The sequence below is a fragment of the Parasteatoda tepidariorum genome, chromosome 10 (assembly GCF_982258835.1).
Source record: "Parasteatoda tepidariorum strain Cologne lab strain chromosome 10, Ptep-v5.0, whole genome shotgun sequence".
Lineage (NCBI taxonomy): Eukaryota > Metazoa > Arthropoda > Arachnida > Araneae > Theridiidae > Parasteatoda > Parasteatoda tepidariorum.
The window spans coordinates 82400220-82420927 of NC_141764.1; the positions used below are offsets into that span (position 1 = coordinate 82400220).

The window sequence follows — 20708 nt, forward strand, 5'->3', positions numbered from 1 at the left end:
ACAGATTAAAGCTTGAAAGGTGATCGTTAGAAACACCTCCAAGTTTTATAAACCATCAAACCACTTTTAATGTTTTTCTTTCCTCCCTTTCTTGAAAATAAATTCCATCAAAAATACATCCAATCAATGCATGTATTTTTTTATTACATCATTGATTGGTATTCCAAAAATGTATATTAAGGGCAGTAATAATGGTGCATTCTTTCTAACGAAAAATTTTAATGTTTTGAGTAATTGTAAGAACGTTTTAGTTTTTTGTTTTTATTTTTTTCGTTTTAAAAATTTTAACCAGCTGCATGCTTAAAGGTAGGTCAATTCCTTTTGGTAAAAAAAGCAGCGCAAACGTTTCAATAAAGCATTTATTTTTCAGGAAAAAAAATTAAAAATAGTCGCGCGTGCAACAATATCTTAATTATATAAATTTTTGATATTAAGAACAGTTCTATCAGTTGGATCTAAGAACAGTTTTTCAGCATTCTTTAAAGCTAATAATGTTATTCAAAATAACATGGAATTTGGAACAATCACCCCCTGCATTTTGCTTAAAAAGTTTTGCTACCCGGCTCTTCCTTAACCGATAGATAAAAATCTGGATTAACAATTATTAATTAGTTGAAACACTAATCATTAACTGAAAGCAATTACTATAATCTCCAGTTAAAGTTACGAGTTCCTATATCTAACGTAATTAGAGAGTTACGATATTTTATAACTGTTGTTGAACAACAGACGCAATGTTTGGGTTTACGACTACTAATGTTCCTCTCCGTAACCCTGTAATTTCGAACCCAATACAGAAGACAAGGAAATTGCCTTCAAGTATTTCCTTCGTGGAGGATTTTTGTTGAAACTAATCCGCATTTGCGTTACATGGAGAGGAAAAATACGAAAATCTCTCACGGTTATCCTAACAGCAAGGGGACTCTAACTCATGATCCGTCTACTACTGAGTATATTTTACGTCAACACTGAGGTCGGTAAGAGCCGGATGGGGAATTCACATCGACCAGCCATCGCTGAGATTCGAACCCGGTTCACCTCTTTGGAAGGCGAGCGCTCTATCCCCTGAGCCACCACTCCAGAGTTACTTTATTATCTAAATAATTTCGCCATATTTCTCTTTCGCAATCTCTATTTTGGACAATTTTGAACTGTTGTTTTAACTCTCTAATTTAAGCGAAATATAGTGACTATATTTAGAGTTATTAAATACTAATCGATTTTTAACTAGATTTACTTAATTGTATCGTAAAAATCTATAATTGAGTACATGCAGAGTAACGTCATCGTAAGTAAATTGTGGCATTGATCGATTCAGAAGCCAATCAGGTTCGATACTGATGTTTGACATTGCTTAAAGGTATCCAATGGGATTCCTACAAGTGACGTAGTGTGGGCATCTTCATCCTGATTGATTTTTGAAACGTGGCTTTTTTACGTTAGCAACTGTTCTTTCTGTTCTATTTCGAGTAAGCCGAACCCGCCAAGTATCAATTCTCTTAAGTGCCTCATTCTACATTCTTTCACAAAGATTTCAATTCTTTCACTCGATATTTCTTAATTAACGCAAAGACAGGCATAAAGCCATGTAGAACATAAACGAACTAATTATGTATCGAAGTTACCAGGTACGCAAAGAAAAATATATCACGGTTACAATAAAAGGCATAAACAAATAATAAATCTGAGACATAAACAAATAAATAAAGTTACGTAAAAGACGTAAACGAGAAAGAATTATATTCAAAAAATTCGATGTGCGATACGGGGTTGTATTTAATTAACTCCACGTTAATTTACAATCTGACTGATGCGGAGAAGCTTTAGCACGCCATTTTGCTTATAAGCTATCAGCTGTCGTTGATGCCATAGGTCACATGTGTGGGTATTTGTGATCACCTTCTTGTTCTTGAAGTGTAATCCCCCGATTAAATCTGATTTAAATCACAAGGTTAAGCATTATCCCTACACTTCCTCTTGAGTTGCAAGTGTCCAATTGACGAAAGAATTTCGAATGTCCTGAGTAATGCCCTCCGGTGGATCAATGGTTGGATTTTTATGAACTGTATTGTACTTTCCATGGTCTAAATGAACTTTCAATATATAATAATTTCTACTTTATGTAGCTGAACAGATTTTTATTTTTAAACTTTCGAGTAAGAAAAAAAATATATTACTGCGGAAACCGTCCATGTATTCAAATGTTGTCTTAATATTGTAAATCTGACAATAATTGTCGAATGTAAATATTAAGATGTGAAAAATATCCATTGAAACAACACTCACCCCCATTGTTAATTTTTCTATATCATTAATAAAAAATAACAATGATTGTGTTAAAGTTATTCACATTTTTAAAACTCTCCAATGGCAGAAGCTATAAATAAAGTCGAGCTTCAAATATATCAATGTAATCATGATTTAAGTGACCATTTACCTTTAATAAATCTTCGGGTTCCATCCACATCAAATAAGAATCAGAAAATAGAGATTTCCCATCTTGTTCAATGTTTTCAATCGCGCAACCATCTTTATTTATTTGAATTTTGAGAGAAACGTGCATTCCGCTGATTATTAGGGATGCTGAATTTGGATTCTTTCCGTGTACCAGCTCCCATGACTAAAAATTCAATCAAATACAATCATTATCAGTAACATGATAATTAAGAAGAAATATCAATACTAAAATTTTTTAAAAATACAGTTAAATATGGAACGTAGCCAATGGTTGGTTGGTTATAATGCCACTTGCCACACGGGCAAGCCTGCTTGGTGAAACCGAGCAAATTTAAGGCAGAGTGTGCGTTTCTTGTTTTTCGGTGAGCCAAGAATTCGACCAAAATGACCTATAGCCAAGAATTCGACTTCTGCCACACCATACGTCGCGCCCGTTTATAGGACGGACCCATTCATTCATCCACAGATCGTAATTTTGACCTGAATCAGAGAACGATCGATCTCCAATCCAGTACCCCCAGAAGTATTGATTTGCTATGGGAACAGGGAGGACTTTTGTTACTCGACAAATTTAACGTGCATCAGTCACTTTACTACACGGGGAGTCCTCTGCCGTCGGGGTTCGAATCCACGAACTCTCGGACATGGGCCCAGTGCCCTGCTGACCAGGCTATCCCGGCCTCACGTAGTCTATAGGGCGTCCTTTAAGACATCCCAAAGCCAGTATGTTACATTTTTTTAACCGACAGTTAGTCACAAAAGTTTGGATGTCTGCAATTAAAACCACTAAAGTTAGTATATACCCTGCATTCTATCCTATTCTGCATTTTCATTACCAACCATTTCATAAGAAAATTTTTAAATAAAAATTATTAAGATATTTTAAAATAATGTTATCAACTCTGGTAGTAATTGTACCTGGTATCACAAAAGTACCAACAATTTGAAGAAGAAAAATTGCATTTTTTTTCAATGCCCACCTGAGTAGACATCCATCAATTCAGTCGTATTAGTTCTGATCTGTCGGCGACTCTTTCAGGGGCACCATATTTGGTGGGCCAACGTTGTTGTCACAGTAAGGACAAATAGTACAGAGAATGAAATGACACCCTTGTCCGGGATTGAACCCAGAACCTTTCTGATGCAAGGCCAGTTTCCTGACCCCTGCACAGTCCAGTTGGCTACTATTCAAATATAAATGAAAGAAGATAGAAATTACCTTGCGTTCTGTTCAGGGAACCAGATTATTTATTCTTTTTAAATTTCAGAACTGGTAATAAAGTTCGTCAACAGAGGGTACTAAGCTGCTGACTGAAAATAAAAACTATAAAACAAAGTTTTCAAACCCTTTGCAACGATCATTGGCGCAGTTTGAGAATAAATTTGACTAACGTTTTCTAAAACACTTTATTTGGAATGGTCAAATCATCTGCAGCAGATATTTCGTAGTTTTGCCAATTCCAATAGCGCCATTTGTTGACCAACTTTGCAAGTAATTTTGGAACTGAGAAAATAAGCTAATTCTTTTCCTGAGTAGAACACAGCTTATTCTACTTACTAGCTCCACAGAAGCGATTTCTGAGAAATAGTTCTGAGATAAAATTTAAAACTAAAATTTTGCTCGGTTATCATAGCTACTTTATTTACGAACTTCAATAGTATACCATAAGAGACTGTTCATAATGATACCATACTTTTTTCTATATTTTTGTTCCCCTCTACTCAAGTAACAAAGACCAAGATATAAATCATGATTCCAATTTTATTTTTAAACTTAAACTATGTGTTTTGATGCCATTCAAGAACTTAAAAGTAATAATTATTGGATGTCTTCGAACTTTGATGAAAAATTATAAATAATAATTATAATAATCTAAATATATTTCGTCTTTGGCTTCAAATGCTTTTAAATAATAGTAAAACCAAAGATTCGATTTTAATTTGTTATTTAAAGCAACACACTTCAAACAGTAAAACTTGTAACCTACCTGATAAGGGATATTATTGTACTTTCTCTGAAGTAAACCAATAATTCCAAACTGATTAGTTTTGAATGAAACTCTTCCTGTTTCTAAAAGAAAAATTGAAAACATTATTTTGTTTATTACATTACATTATTTTGATTATTTTTTTATTTTGTTAATGGTGAAAAAAATCAAGATTTAGTTATACAAGGTGCATTAAAAACATTTTTAGAATGGTCTCATAAGATGAAAGGAACAAGAGATCAAACAAATGCTGGAATTAGTCATTAAATTTAAAAGTGTTTGTTAATGCAGTGTGGAACTATGAAATACGTTACGCTGATAGAAAATTAATAAAATAATAATTAAACAGCAATTTAGTTAATTGTTTTTTTACCATATTCAACCGTAACAGTCAAATAACCATAAATATAATTATTTGCAAACTGTTAACTGTGACAAAAATCGTTTGGTGGTTATTTTCCCCTAATACGGTTAAACAACCAGAATTTTATCGTAATTTGCTTTGCAAAATGCACTTTTATGTTCATTAACGAACGACAGCCTTGACAAATTAACATCTAAACCTTTCAAAAAACTAAAATAAAACAAACGACCAATATAAAACAAATAATTATAAAGAACCTTATAAATTTAATCAAAAATAATAGAAGAAAACGCTAAACTAAATAAACACAAAACTAATAATAAAAAAAATAACACAAAATAATACTTTAAAAATAATTGCACTCAGAAAAGTATTCCATTCCTTCAAGCTATAAATGTAATCACCGTTCTTGATATAATCGTGTGGGAGTAAACAAAAATATGACAGAGGCACTACATTATAAACTTAGAATGTCAACTATACAAAGCTAGCGTATCAACTTAACTTTGCCATTAAGTGTTGTTCGAGGGTGCTGAGACCCATTGGGCTAAGAGAAACTTGTAGAAAAGACCCGTGATGATGTTAGAGTGGATTGACATGTATGACATTTTATAGTTCAAATAATCAAACTATCAAAGAGAATTTCATACATTTAATTGAAAATGAGTAAAAACCATAAACTCATTGTACAATTAGAAGTCAAACTTTCTGCTTCAGAACAGCGATGTAAAGCAGAAGGTTCCCTATCATAGGAAATATTCTTCTATAAAAATTATTAAAAATTTGTGTATAATCACTTTTTGCACTTTTATATATATATATATATATATATATATATATATATTATTATTTCCTATGAACTGCACAATCGGTCTTGCCGATGAGCAGACCTAGTGCGTTCTCCAGAGGTGGTATCCACTCTTTCAGGACCACCACAATGGGTGAGATACCGTTGGTCATGTTAATTTGGACGTCTAGTTTCCGCCACACTAGATGGCAGCACCGAGACTCTATTTGGATGCTAAAGTGCACTAGGAATTTAATTTTGCCGGAAATGCCAAGAGCCAATAATGCACTCCAGGGATCTTTTACATGACGCATAATCATACAACATGGCAGCTGAGGATTTCGTCATCCCGAAAATTCAGTATCTGGGCCGAGGATCGAACCGCAAACTTCGGCTCAGAAGGCCGACGACAAACCAACTGCGCCACCCAGCCACACACACACACACATATATATATATATATATATATATATATATATATATATATATATATATATATATATATATATATATATATATATATATATATATATATATATATATATATATATATATATATATATATATATATATATATATATATATATATATATATATATATATATATATATATATATATATATATATATATATATATATATATATATATATATATATATATATATATATATATATATATATATATACATGTTTTCCCTCATCGTTTGCAGACTTTTCTTCAATGAACGTTTAAAAAATTCAAATAAATTCAAAAATTTTCGAAAAAATTTCACAAACCTTCCTCGTATTTGGTCTCAAAAAACCCTATTGTTGAGAATCCTCTTTTGCTTGGTATCCAATATGCAGGAGTTGGTTGCTCCAAAAACAGCACTTCCTTGGGTAACCTACAAATACATGAATTACTATATCAATGATAATTTCATCTGGACAATCAAATTTTTTTTAATGGTGGGCACTTGGGATGTATTGTCCCATCGGCCAGGAGTGTCAGAACTGCTACTCTCTTCTGGTTACCCAGTGAGCACCTGTGGCGAAGCCACGGCGGTGTAGCAGCGTCGCCCTCATCACACAACCACAAAATTGTTTATAGGGCTGGTTACATTCACACAATCACACACAAAGGAGAAAAGACATAGAACACAGAGAGAAAGAAACATCCATGCCCTGAGCGGGATTCGAACCAGCAACCATCGACTCCGCAGTCAGGCACGCTGACCATTCGGCCACCTGGTCGGAGGACAAGGAAGAAGAATAAATTATATAAAAAGAAGCCTTTAGTTCATGAAGTATGGATTATAAAAATTCAGACAAAAGTGTTCCGTAATGATCCTCATTAATATATCTTCTTAGAATCTTCATTAAAATGCAGCTAATCGCTTTTCAGAAAGATGAGACGGAAGAAATCAAAACTTGTTTGACTGCCTGATGAAACGTGAGGGTGTTTCTAGCTATTACTGATCAAATATTCTCTGCTTCGGGCAGACAAACGGGTTTTGAAATTTCAGATAATGATTCGTTAGATTGCGATAGTGTTTTTGTTTTTTCCCATGCTGAAAAATTACCTTGCAGTTCCTAATATGTATGCTTTTTTGATTTTCTGTTTAATAAGGACCCTTGAAGTATATTCTTAAAATATATATTAAAGGTAATGATAACGGCACACTATCTTTCTGTATATTCGTAATAGTAGTGATAGCAGTAGTAAAACTTTATTTACGTCACCCTAGAGTTGCAAAATGGGCTATTTAGGGGGTCAGGGAGCACTTTACGGTAGAGCACTTAGCGGTAGTCGAGCAGTTTAAAATAGAACCGTGTAATGAAGGCCGATACCATGTGCCTTCTGTAGCTTCGCAGGTTGATCAAAGTGGTCATCCATCCGATAACTGACTGCTGATAGTGATGCTTGGCCTTGATGTTTTACTGGAAACCTTATCTTTACGATTGATTCACTGTCGGACAGTGTATATGCGTACATTGCAAATAAGAAAGATTCAATAAAAGGCGAGGGTTGAAGTATTTTATTGGTACCAGCTTCTCTAAGAAGTAAAAGCAGCCTGTGCGCAGTGCTGACCACATTGCCACAATCCTGCCAATGATCATGAAATTGCGGAACCTTAACCGCCATAAGCCCTTGGCCAGCAACAGACTGCCACGGGAATGCTTTACTTACTTGATAAAGTATTTTAGCTAATTATGGATGCAAATAATTTTAGTTGTTTTTGTAAAAAAAGGAAGTAGACCTTTACATAAACAGTTAAATTGCCTGCCGATTTTTTTTACAGTGTATAAAAGTACTGTTCTCGAATAAAGGATTAATAATTAAAACAAAATATATAATAGAAGGGATATCTTACTGTAGACAAACAGATATAGCACTGCACATTTCTTTATCAAAACGTTTGATTTCTGAGTCGGCGAATTCAGCTGCTATCGCTGGTGACATGTCGGGCTTAGGATGCCTAATTGGAATGATGCTCGTTTTAAAGGGAATGCGTTTCAATACTTTTTCCTGCCCTATAAAATAAAGAACAAAATTATCAATCAATTAAATTAAGTATGAATATACAGTGACAAGTCAAAAGTCATCAAACACTTCCCTTTTTTTTCAAATTTCTAATTATTCAATTAGTCACAATTTTACAGGATTCTCAATGAAGATTTATGACTCAAAAATATTAAGACACACGGTACCTAACATGCCTAAAAAACATCTTAATGATAGATTTAGTTCTACTGGCTAAGGTATTTTAATAAAAACACGTACTATTGATTAATTATAAAAGAACAATAGCGTACATAAAGTGACCAACTAGGGGTATACTTATAAAACAGTATTGATAAAAACAAAACAACCGATTAGAAATGTTTTCATGAAAAGAAAATACAATATTCATGTATTCAAAAGGACCAGTCATGATTATTTTAATAAAAAACTTAACTTCATTGATGAATTACATTTTGGTGAAATCTTATTTAAGAGGACCAATTATGGTTATTTTCATCAAAAAATAGACATTATTGATGAATTATATAGTGATGATAGCTTATTTAAAAAGGACCAATTATGGTTACTTTCATAAAAAATTCACATTATTGATGAATTATAGAAAGAAGATATTATGTAAAGATGATATACTATATAAAAAGGATAGAGGAGGATTTATTTTATGGGTGATTCTTGAGAAAAATGACAATTCGGAAGAAGAAAAAATTTAATAATACTCTCCTTGTAAAATTTTTGAAATATATTTTGATTCAGAAAGTTGATTCTTTATTCCTGCAATTAGACTTGTTCTGATAGGATGGAATTCTAATCAATCTCTTAGCCTAAGATATTGATTGCTGGAGGTATCTATTTTGGTAATAAATTACTAAAAAAAGTGGCCAGGAAAATTACCGATTTTCATGCGACAAACAAACTATTTACAGAAAAAATAATTTTCAACAAAGGTTTTGGAAATAATACCCTCTGCATCTATTCTAGAAATGCTTACAAATGTTGAATAAAAAAAATTAGATATTGAAAAATCTATGCGAAGTTTTGAATCTAGTTATTATTGGAAATATTATTTGTGACATACCAGGAAAATGAAATTTTGGTAGTCAATTAAATTTTTTAACTATACAAAACAGTCAATTCTAGTGCAAAATCATTTTAAAATCTTAACAGCAATGCTATTTATTAATTTTTTTTTAAACAAACGTTCTTTTAGTAGTATACTATTAGATCTTGGAGCAAGAGACTGTGAATTGTCATATTTCGTGAGAATCACCCATATAACGAGGATAGTTTATTAAAAAGGAATAATTGCTATTGTCATAAAAATTGACATTATTGATGAATTATATAGTGATAATAGCTTATTTAAAAAGGACCAAATTATGGTTATTTTCAGAAACAATTGACATTATTTATGAATTATATATCAATTATAGCTTATTGAAAAGGACTAATTATGGTTATTTTCATAAAAATTGACATATTGATGAATTATATTGGGTAGATAGCTTATTCAAAAAGACCAATTAGGGTCATTCTTAATCAAAAAGTACACTATACTGATGATATGCTGATATTTAAATAGAAGTGTATTTAAAACTACTAACTTTGGTAGTTTTTGCAAAAAGAACAAACATTGATACGATCAATAAATTTTAAAAAACATGATGTGTTTCAAACAATAGTTAAGAAATCATAAAAGAAAAAACATTTTTCTATCACTAATTCTGTAAGAAATAATACAAATTTTCGTAATTCGAAAAATTACGTTCAAGTTATTTATATTTCGGAAGTATAGTTTCAATGCATCAAGTAAATAACCTCAAATAGGTGATATTATATTTAAGACTGTTATTTTCACAACAAAAAAGGAATTTCTTCTTCTTTTTCATTCTTTCTCTAGTTTTCTCTCCGTTTTATTCTTTTCTTTTAAAAATATTAATAATAGAGTGATATCTGGCAAAAGAAATACCCTCTTAGTTTAAACAAAAGTTGCCTAATCCAGAAACTATCTTCCTTTTCCTTTCCTTAATTTTATTATTGAAACATTTCTTATAATTCAATAAAAAATTAATTAATTAAGCTATAAAACATACGCAAATTATGTTGTTAGAATAAATACTAATAAATAAGTATACGTACTTCGAGTTAATGATAACAGGATACTAGTAGATATATTATTGTAGATAGATTAAGCGTCTCAGGTCCATCGATTTCTCCATTCTCCACCCTTTCCACTACCATGGTTACGGCAGATCTTTCGTAAAAAGCTAAAATGTACTTACGTCTGGAAAAAGCAAGATTTGTCTAAACTATGGTAACGGAGAGGGTAAAAGTGTGGAGAGGGGAAAATCGTGTAGCCTTGAGACGACCTTCAGCGATTTCCCACTCTCTACCCTTTACCCTTTCCGCTACCATGGTTACGGTAGATCTTTCGCTCAAAGTTAAAATATACTTACGTTTGGAAAAAGCAAGACTTGTCTAAACTATGGTAACGGAGAGGGTAAAAGTGTGGAGAGGGGGGAAATCGCGTAACCTTGAGAAGCCTACTCTGTTTATAAAGCTTACAATATAGGTAAAAATAAGAAAAATACTTACAGTTAGTAAATACCCAGCAACCGGTTTTCACAGTTGGATAGGGTAATTGAAACAAATCAAAATGAAAGAGACCTCCAACTAGAAAGTATTCGGCTTTGTCAACGACTATCAATTCGGGCTCTTCAGGAGGGGCTGAATGGAAATAATAATGAAAACTTCTATTTAACTTCTTTTAAATAAAATAGCTAAAATCTGAAAAAGATATTAAAAATTTTTTAACGATGTTTTATTTTACTTTCAAAACACAAAAATTACGGCATATCCCGGCGTAAATGTCAATTTTTTAAATCCCAAAATTTTACGACAAACAGAGGGTTGACTTATTCCTCGGTATTAAAGTCAGCTAATTCGTGAAAAATCGATGCAGTAATTTTAATGAGATAGATCCGAAAAACTCTGTATCAATTTACAGCTTTCAAATACTATTTTTATTATGTTATATGCAATTATGCATTTCTCTCATAATATTTTCTTCATAACTCTGTATAAATTTACAGCTTTCAAATACTATTTTTATTATCTTAAATGTAATTATGCATTTCTCTCATAATATTTTCCTCATAACTCTGTATCAATTTACTGCTTTCAAATACTTTTTATTATATTATATGCAATTATGCATTTCTCTCATAATATTTTCTACATATATTTTGGATTTGTTTTAGAAACAATACTTTAAATTACATTCAGGATATAAAAAAAAGAAGGATAAGAAATGTTAAGATAGTTTATTCTAGAGTATTTCAAAAAATATAACACAATGGAAAGTTTTAAGACATACCATAAAGCTACAAATTTAAAGATTCCAAAACAATTTTTTTGTCGGATTCATTAATGTTTGTAGCATTGTGTTATGGATCCCACTTTACAAAGGATTCCACTTTAACCATATCTGCTGAGTTCCACACAAACTCGTCTTCACCCACATTCAAATAATTCAAAATTCCAAATTTTTGAAAATATTTTACAATAACATTTGAATCCAGATTTTGATAGGCGTCTAGTTTCATTTCACGCATAAGGACTGTGTGAATAATTATCGATTTACCGACAGCGGTCGACTTATACTTCCAACCATGGCATGGCGTACTACTATTTGTCAAATAGTAGTTTGTGCACTATTTATCAAATAATAATACGCCACGCCCCCAACATACAAGAAAATTCTTATGTCGTATACAAATCTCGTATTCGAAAAGGTCGACTTATACACTGTGATATAGTGCACTAAAATAATCAAAAGAAACATAATTGTTTCACTTTTTGAGCATATTCACAACCCAATCACCTATCATGATTTAAAAACATAAAACATATGCAATAGTTACCTATTTTTTAAGTATTTTCCATAAAATTTTAATTTTATATTAATATGGTAGAAAAAAGTATGCTTTTCAATTTAGTGTTCTGTTTATAACTTTGATTTAAAGTTATTTTGAACCACTAAAGCTATTTTGAACCATGGTTTAAAGTTATTTTGAACCAATATAAATTAAACATCTATATAAATCGATGAAAATCTTATGATGGTGCGTTTCAGCTCTGATAAAATGAAAAGTAAATTATTTTGTCAACAATTGTAATTCAATTATTATTTTACTACCATTTGGTAAAGTTGTCTTCAGATGGAGTAAAAGATATATTTGGGCCTGAAATCACTTCTTAAAACCAGTTATCACAGCAAAATATTTAGAACTTTAATAAATTTACGACTTTTGCACATATGTGCTTTGAAATATCGCAAAACCACTTTGACATTTTTTAAAGGTTTGCCACTTTTTACTTTTTTGGTGTATTTAATATGGTTTAATTCAAATTATAAAGTATTCAACTACTATGGAAATGACACTTACTGAATATCATTGCTGGTGAACTTTTCCCTGTTTCTGACTTTTTTGCTGAAGCATCCGAGGAAAATATTTGTTTGAAAATTTCAGCAAGCACTTTGGGAGAAAGCTGGGGACAAAAATTAAAATTAAGATACAATAAAAGCAGTTGAATGAATATTTGAAATAAAATATTGACGAAACCACGATGCATTAGTTTAGACTGTCACACTCCACTGCAAAATATTAAGAGAAAAATGTTTGAAATTAGTTCATATTTTTATGAATAATGAAAAAATGATTAAAAAAAAGAAATGATTTTTCTTGAATGATAAAAACTGTAAAAAAGAAATTAATTTTTATGTATTATAAAAACTGTGAAAGGGAAATAACATTTTATGAATGATAAAAACTATAAAAAAGAAAGGATTTTTTTATTAATAATGAAAACTGTAAAAAAGAAATGATGTTTCATGAATAATAAAAATTGTAAAACAGTAATTGTAATTGACAAAAAATAATTTTATATTGAACTGAAGCAGAACATGATTTGAAAATGTAGGAAAAATTTTGAAGTGTGTAATTTGTAATTAGCAATGTAGTAATTAATTTGTATTGTGTCTGAGAACATAGACGGGACCAACCATCGCGGCTCATGCAAATTTTATCAAAATCATACATTTTTAAAAAGCTAAAAAAGTTCAGAAAACTATTATTTACTTGAGAATCAGCGTATTCATCCAGCGAATCTTTTTCCGGATAAATTTCATCAATCAATTCCATGCCATAATGCACTGAAATCAGTAAATCAATTTGCTTGTTTTAGAATTCGTTTTAGAAAATATATGAAACTGAAAATCTTAACAAAAAAAATTAATGCAAAAACATATTAAAGGTGCTCTTTTCGAAGTTATTTCGGCGAAATCAGAGTGCCTTAAACTTAAAAATAGCTTCAGTTTATATTATCTTATGGAAAAGAATTATCTGGACTTCAAAATTGTAAAATAACTTATATATTTTTTAAAAAATTAATATTTTTACGAAATCGCCAATGTGGCAAGATTTTTTTCAATTTATGTGAAAATCAAGGAATAATTCTAATTTTTAGCATATTTTTATGAATATAAAAATATGCTAACTAAAATAATTACTCCAAAAATATTTATCACATTTTTGGGGTAATTTCTCAAATATTTAACAATTAAATTACAAATGATTTTTTTTTGACAAAGCTCTAGAATAGAACAGCATAGAAGGTACTGGTTAAAGATGTATAAAACTTAACCTAACTACCATTGCTACAACGGTTATAAATACTCCATATTGCTCACTGTTATTCGCTAAATTTCTAATGACGAAATTACAAGGCCATAAAAAGGGTCATATTTATTATTATATTATTAATATCACTTGTCACTTTACATGTTCTTTAAAGAAAAAAAAAGAAAAACAGAACATTTTACTGTTTCTAGAAGACTACTTAGCACGTTCTTAAGCCAAAACAAATTATCGTGCTTCAAATCGATATTTAACATGTTCTTTCCTATGGACTTAGATGGTTTAGAATCTGTCAGTTTACTTTAAGGAAATTCATTTACTATTAAATCATAAATATATCATAACAACTAAATATATCAAAACTAAATTAAATATGTCAAAACTAAAATGTATCAAAACAACTAAAATATTAACAAGTAAAATACATCAAAAATGCAAGTTTGCTGTACAAAAATGTAATAATAATGCGAACAAATGCTCTAATTTACATACCTTCCTCTGAATATTTTCCTAAATTCCACTTTTGCTTTAGAGCTGATTCACAAAATGCTGACGATATATTATCAAATAATGTATGGAGAATTCTAACAGCACAGTTGATCTTTAGCAATTCCGGTGGCAGTTCGAAGCTAAATCCGATTTCGGGTACGTTTATTCCTTTATGCCGAATATTTTTTGATAAATTTCCCCATAAGCACAAAGTTATCGGAGGCTCCAATCCCTCTCCAATATCATCTGCTACGTTGAATTCCATGTTGAAGGATTCGTCACTGAGGTATTGTTGAGGACTCTAAAAATTGACAACATTATGAAAAGCAGGATTAAATGTAACAACATGTTAAGTACTTTTTGAAAACACTCTTCTCTTTGAAGTTTTAGAACAGTACAATTATGATTTACTGTTGCTATGATCTGTTATTACTGTTGCTATGTTGTTGTTATGATCTGCTATTGCGCATGAAACATTAACTCCATCCATAACCTTTCGATCAACGCCTTATTTTATTTTAATTTTACTCGGTGCCTCGATTCCTAGATTCCCCTAATTCACTGGCCAATTTAGCCTAGTTGCGGCGCTAACTTTCAAGGCTAGTAGGTGTTTTATTTTTTATCGTCTTTCTTTGAATATTATATTTAATTTTGATGAAGATAAACTATTTTTAAAGAATATTATTTGTGTAACTGGTTTACGGCCACTAGCATTTTTTCTGTGGTATCCTTTCATTTAATTTTCTGATCGTTGCATCATCTGGTACTTAGAGCACGTGGATTGGACGAGGGGTATTAACCCTGATCTTTGCCCCCACGTGGGCCAAATGATGTAGCTAAAAATTACTGTAAACTTCTATCCATGATTTATCCCTATTGAAATAAAAACTGTAATCAAAAATTGCCAAAAGGATAACATTTTCTCCCTCTTCCACATCACACAAAATGTTGACCTTATCTGAAACGCCGAACTAGATTAATACTTCACGCCAATCTGAGGCCCGCTTTCCTTGTGAAAAAGCACAGCAACTGAACATTAATTAATTCATTTAAGTCTTATAAAATTTAGATTATTTTCAATAAAAAAGACAGCTTCGTAAACAGTTTCTTGATGTTTATATGCATTTTTAAAACTATTTCCTAGAATTCATAAGTGCTGATTCGCTGGAAGTTTTTATAGAGGGTGGTCCTAATTACTAGTACGTGTATAAACAGGTCCGTAATTAGGACCTGTTATTAAGGTCAGTAATCCCTACCTTAAATATCGTTCAGTTGCAACTATGCTTATAAGTCCAGTAACAATATAAAAAGTTTTAACAAGTAACAATTAAGGTTAGATTTTTTTTTATTTTACCAGCACTTTAAAATTTATCGGCATGATTATTATTCAACAGCGCCAAGTTGGCGGATGGAGAGAAAATTTAGCGAAAGAACTCAATTTTCATATATGAGAAAAGTTAGAGCGAATGAAATATGAGCGTATGTCTATTGGCGAGAATTCCTAACTGACGTATCATTTCGATTCTTTGGTTCACTATGATAGAAAGCTTTTTAAATAAGTTAGGATTTTTTTTAATTCCTTTTTTCAATGATAAGTTGACTTTTTCCTTATTTCTCCGTTTCTCATTCGCTCGACTTTCTTTGCCTTCTTCGCTGGATTAAACTCTACTGGTTCGCTTTAGGCTCACTTTGCAGCCATCAACTTGTTGAGTAATACCAGGTATTAGATATTTGCTTAATTATAGTGGTTGTCCAAAATCATAGTTAATAAATTTCATTAGATCAGAAATGAAATTGTAAAGTATAAAATTTACAACCACTTTAAAAACTCGCAAAAAATCTCCCACCTGAAGCGGAAGAAGTTGGCAAGCGTGTAAAAGTGATGATTAGGTATATTAAAGTGTTTATGTGCTGCAGGATGGGACCATTTACAGCGTCACCTGGTGTAAAATCTGGAGATCTCAAAAACGGTTCGAGATATTCGAAAGAAAAAAAACAGTGCAAAATTGTACAACATTATTGATTTGGTACGAATTGACGCTTTGTGGACATTATGGTGGGTAAAAAGAACGATTAAATCGCAAACATAGAGTGCATGCAAAAGACGTAGATCGGAAAAATTTTTAGTGGTGATAGAAGTATATAACAAGTAAAGCATCCAACCTCGTAGATCTGACAACAAAAAAAAAAAAAAAAGAATTATCTCCATTTTAGTTTCCTATAAAAACGTAAATTTTAAAGTTTTAATTTTACCACTCAATTTTGTGCAGGTGTCAATTTTGGAATAAAATTTAGGTGAAAGGTTGATTTTAGAACTAATTTAAAAATTTTACAAACCCTTAAAATGAGAAAAGTTGCTATTTCAATTTTTTTTCTCATCATACCATGTAGATTTCTTATGCTCTAGAACAAAAAGTGTAGCAAATCAGTTTTTATGAGAATAGTAATACATTACAAAAATGATTACAAAATGTCTCATGGTATTACATAAATTATTTATAAAAATTCGCCATGCATGGAGGAAACGTAGTTGATCCTCAATCTGTGTAACTTAAAAATTAACTAGCAAAGTAAATTAATTATAAAAAAAAATTTTGCTGAAAATACATTAGCTTTACTACAAAAAAAAGAAATAAAAGTATTGACAATCCCATTTGTTAAAAAACTGCATCAACGTTATGATTCCTTACTTTATTACCGACGCTCAACAATCAATCCATAACAGATTGGATCCTGCCAATATCAAACTCTACGCCATTTAGTTCCAAACCCAACCCGAAAGACAAAGAAATTCTTGCAGCTGTAGGACAAACTCGCTTTTGTGGAACACTTTTTGAAGAAACTTGCTTTACGTGGCAGGAAAACAGCGAAAATTTTCTACGTGAGCCCAACGGCTTGAAATTGACTAAGACTCATGATACGTCTTAACTAGAGATATCATTGTCAGCATTGTGGCCGAGAGCAAGTCAGGAGCAGAATATGAATTCACCACAGATCTGGCCGCTTAAATGAAAGGTCGAGTCTTCTAACCCCTGTACCGTCTTTACGCATGGGCACACCCGGGCAGTGCCCAGGGGCCCCAGGCACTCAGGGGGCCCTTGAGAATCTTTCTTTTTATAAATTGTATTAAAAAAAACTAAGAATAAACAACTTTGCATTATAAAATTTTCAAAATAAATCCCAAATATGGTTTATTTTCACTCAGCAAAAACCTTTTAATGTAAACCTAAAAAGGTTGGTTATACGGCTTACGTGTAAATCTTCTAACCCTAAAACGAGATCTGTGACAATTTGCTCTATTCTACGCATAATCCCCTAGTCCAAAACCTTGGAAAACAACCTTCTATACAAAAACTTTAAATCGAGGTTGACTTAGAGTTTTCAAGCGTGAAAAAAATCCTTTAACAAAGCTAGTCTGAAGGTGAAAATACTCTTAAACCTAGGTAATTATAAGGTTTCTTTTCACAAAGTCTTGCATGATCAGCTAAAATCCACCTTGTCATGAAATTTTAATGAGCAATGCAGTTTGACCCTATAGTTAGTGTGACCATTTTACTTAAGTGACAACACTAAATTAAAAAAAAAGTCTTAAAAAATAATTTGTAATCCTTTTAGGATGAAAGGTTTATAAACTGCAATATTTTTGTCTTATTAGAAAAAGGTTTTTAGTACATACACTTTCGTTCGACAATAAGAAGAAAATTTTGACAGAAGGTAACCTTATGGTTGCATGCTTTCTGGGATATATAATAGTGTAAAAAGTGCGCATTTTTTTCTAAGAATAGTGATTGATTACCATGCAAACACCAATAGTTTGAATAGTTTATCAGTAGGAAAAATAAAAAAGTCAACCGAAATCTATTTTTCGTCATTAAAATGAAGTTTTTAGGTGCTCAACTCCTTAAGTAATAATGTCTCTGAATATGCTTGAGATCACCGAAGTCAAGCATCACTGGCTACGGTCAGTGTGAGGATGGGTAACCACTTGGATCAGTCTGCGTAGGGACCGAAGATGTGCGGTATGGGTCCTCGTTAAACTGTTCTACCGTAAAGTGCTCGACTTCGCGTGCAGGTCATTGGGCTACCGAAGTGGGGATGCCATCCCCTCATCAGAGGATCAAAATTGTGATGGCATGTCTTCGGCTCAGACCGTCGCCAATAGCCCGTTGTGCAGCTCCAGTGTGACGTAAATGAACTATAACAACAACTAAATATGCTTGACAACCAACTCTGTTTAGTATTTATAGTAATAATTGAAAGTGTTTCGAATCATACGACGGCAACTTTTAAACTTGTTATGTCTGATGTGCATTGAAAGATGGTTAAATATTAATATTATAATAACTGACTTTTTAATAGTTCGACGAAACAATTCATACCTTTTGAATTTTTTTAATTGCTATACCCTAGCCGCGATGGCTCAGGGGATAGAGCGTTCGCCTTCCAATGAGGTGAACCGGGTTCGAATTCAATGTTGGTTGGTCGATACGAATCTGCATCCGGCCTTGCACAGACCACAGTGCTGACGTGAAATATCCTCAGTGGTAGACGGATCATGGGTTAGAGCCCCTTTGCCGTCAGACTAACCGTGGGAGGCTCTCGTGGTCTTCATATCCATGTAATGTAAATGCGGGTTAGTTCCACTGAAAAGGTACTCCACGAATGCAAAATTTCTCCCGATACTTGATACAAGACCTCCTTTGTTTTCTATATTGAGTTCAAAAGTAAAAGGCTACAGAGTTGAACATTAGAAGTCGTAAACTCAATAATTGGGTCTGTTGTTCAATGACGGTTATAATAAAAAATGAAAAAAATTTTAGCCCTTGGGCGGGATAGCCTGGTTGGTAGGGCACTGGACCCATGTATAAGAGTTCGTGGGTTCTATCTCTGCCGGCCGAAAACTCCCCGTGTAGAAATCGTGACTGATGCACGTTAAGTTTGTCGAGTCACAAAGTCCTCCATGTTCCCATAACAAGTCATACATCTGGGGGTACTGATCCAGGAGTTTCCTTGTCTTCTGGAATGGTTCAAAATTACAAGGCTACGGAGTTGAACATTGGTAGTCGTAAACCCAAAAATTGGGACGGTTGTTCAGCGACGGTTACAAAGAAAAATTATGCCTAATTTAAAGATGCTTTATTTTATGTGCATTGAGTTTTTGGGGCTATAAAAATGTGTTTAACTTTGTTAAAATTATTGCATATCTTAAAAATGCTTAATTTTATGCATGTGAAGTTTTTTAGTTCTATTTTAAACAGTATGAAATGTAATATGGGCCCAAAACATTTCTGTGCCCAGAGGCCCTGCTTGCTATTAGGACGGCCCTGAAACCCCAAAACCATCCCGTCAAGAGGACTCATGATTTTTTTCTAAGGAAGACAGATTCCTGATAGAAGAATGTGATACACCAAATTAAGTGTTTTATTTGTATATTTATTTGCGTAATTAATAAACTTTGCTCTACTAGCTAACTCTCGTCTGCTCTACTAACTGTAAGATTGTAACGCAATCTTATATGATTCCCTTCTCTCAATAACGCATAAATTAAACCCATTTGAAGCATGTCCAAGCAAAGAACATTTTATTTGTTATAAAATTTATAAAAATGAAATATCGTTTTGTTCTTTTGTAGTATACCGTTCTGTTCTATTTGTTATTTGTTGCAGAAATAATAGTAGAAGATCTTAGTAAAAATCGATTATAAGTTACATTTTTGAAAAAATTGAAATTTCTCGAGAAAAAAAATCTTATTTTATTATCAAATTTGATTTCTTCTAACAATTCATCAATAAAAATTTTAAGAACTTCTTTTATTTTTCTTGATCGATAGCTAATTTCGCCATGGTTTCTAAGCAACGGGAGTTGTGTGAGAATAAATTTCACCTAAACAATGTAGTATTTCCCCTTGTAAGCAATTCTTTTCCAAACGAAGTAATATTATTTCTGAATGCCTCGATTACAAATAATTTTTAAACATACACTGGTGTTCAAAATTAAGATACTCTTCATCTTTCGTCAATAACTCCGAAACTTGTGAACCAATTCAAGCAAAATTTAGAAAGATAGATATAACGTAAACAAAATATCCATTCAACACTTCCAAGTTCGTTCGTGTGTAACCCGTAAGGTATGAAACTGAAATTACAAAATCGAACGAAAATTATGTTAATGAGGTGTTTTAACTTCGCTTAGCTGATTTTAAATAATATACTATTCGCGCTGAAATATGCATTAGATATTTCCTAACATTTAAAGATTAAATTTTAATATTATTTAATCATTTTCTCAATAATAAAAATCATTAATATAATTAGTAATCCTTTTATACCACAACCTTGAAATAAGTGCAGAATTAAACCTATTTTTAGAGATTCTGTTTACATCGGCGTCACACATTTGAAAATTACGAACACAATGACTT

The 20708-nt window shown here is 31.9% G+C and overlaps 1 protein-coding gene across 1 annotated transcript in view; it reads right to left on the reverse strand.

Moving 5' to 3' along the window:
* Positions 1–20708, reverse strand: part of LOC122269663 (dynein axonemal intermediate chain 7) — a 28511-nt gene that overhangs the window by 7549 nt on the left and 254 nt on the right. Inside the window, exons 2-10 of the mRNA XM_087153204.1 lie at positions 16625–16690; positions 14291–14588; positions 13241–13314; positions 12548–12650; positions 10695–10826; positions 7951–8110; positions 6374–6480; positions 4446–4528; positions 2438–2620 (exon numbers count right to left, since the gene is read on the reverse strand). Of these exons, the coding sequence (XP_087009330.1) occupies positions 2438–2620; positions 4446–4528; positions 6374–6480; positions 7951–8110; positions 10695–10826; positions 12548–12650; positions 13241–13314; positions 14291–14588; positions 16625–16690 (1206 nt within the window). The remainder of the gene's footprint in view (positions 1–2437; positions 2621–4445; positions 4529–6373; positions 6481–7950; positions 8111–10694; positions 10827–12547; positions 12651–13240; positions 13315–14290; positions 14589–16624; positions 16691–20708) is intronic.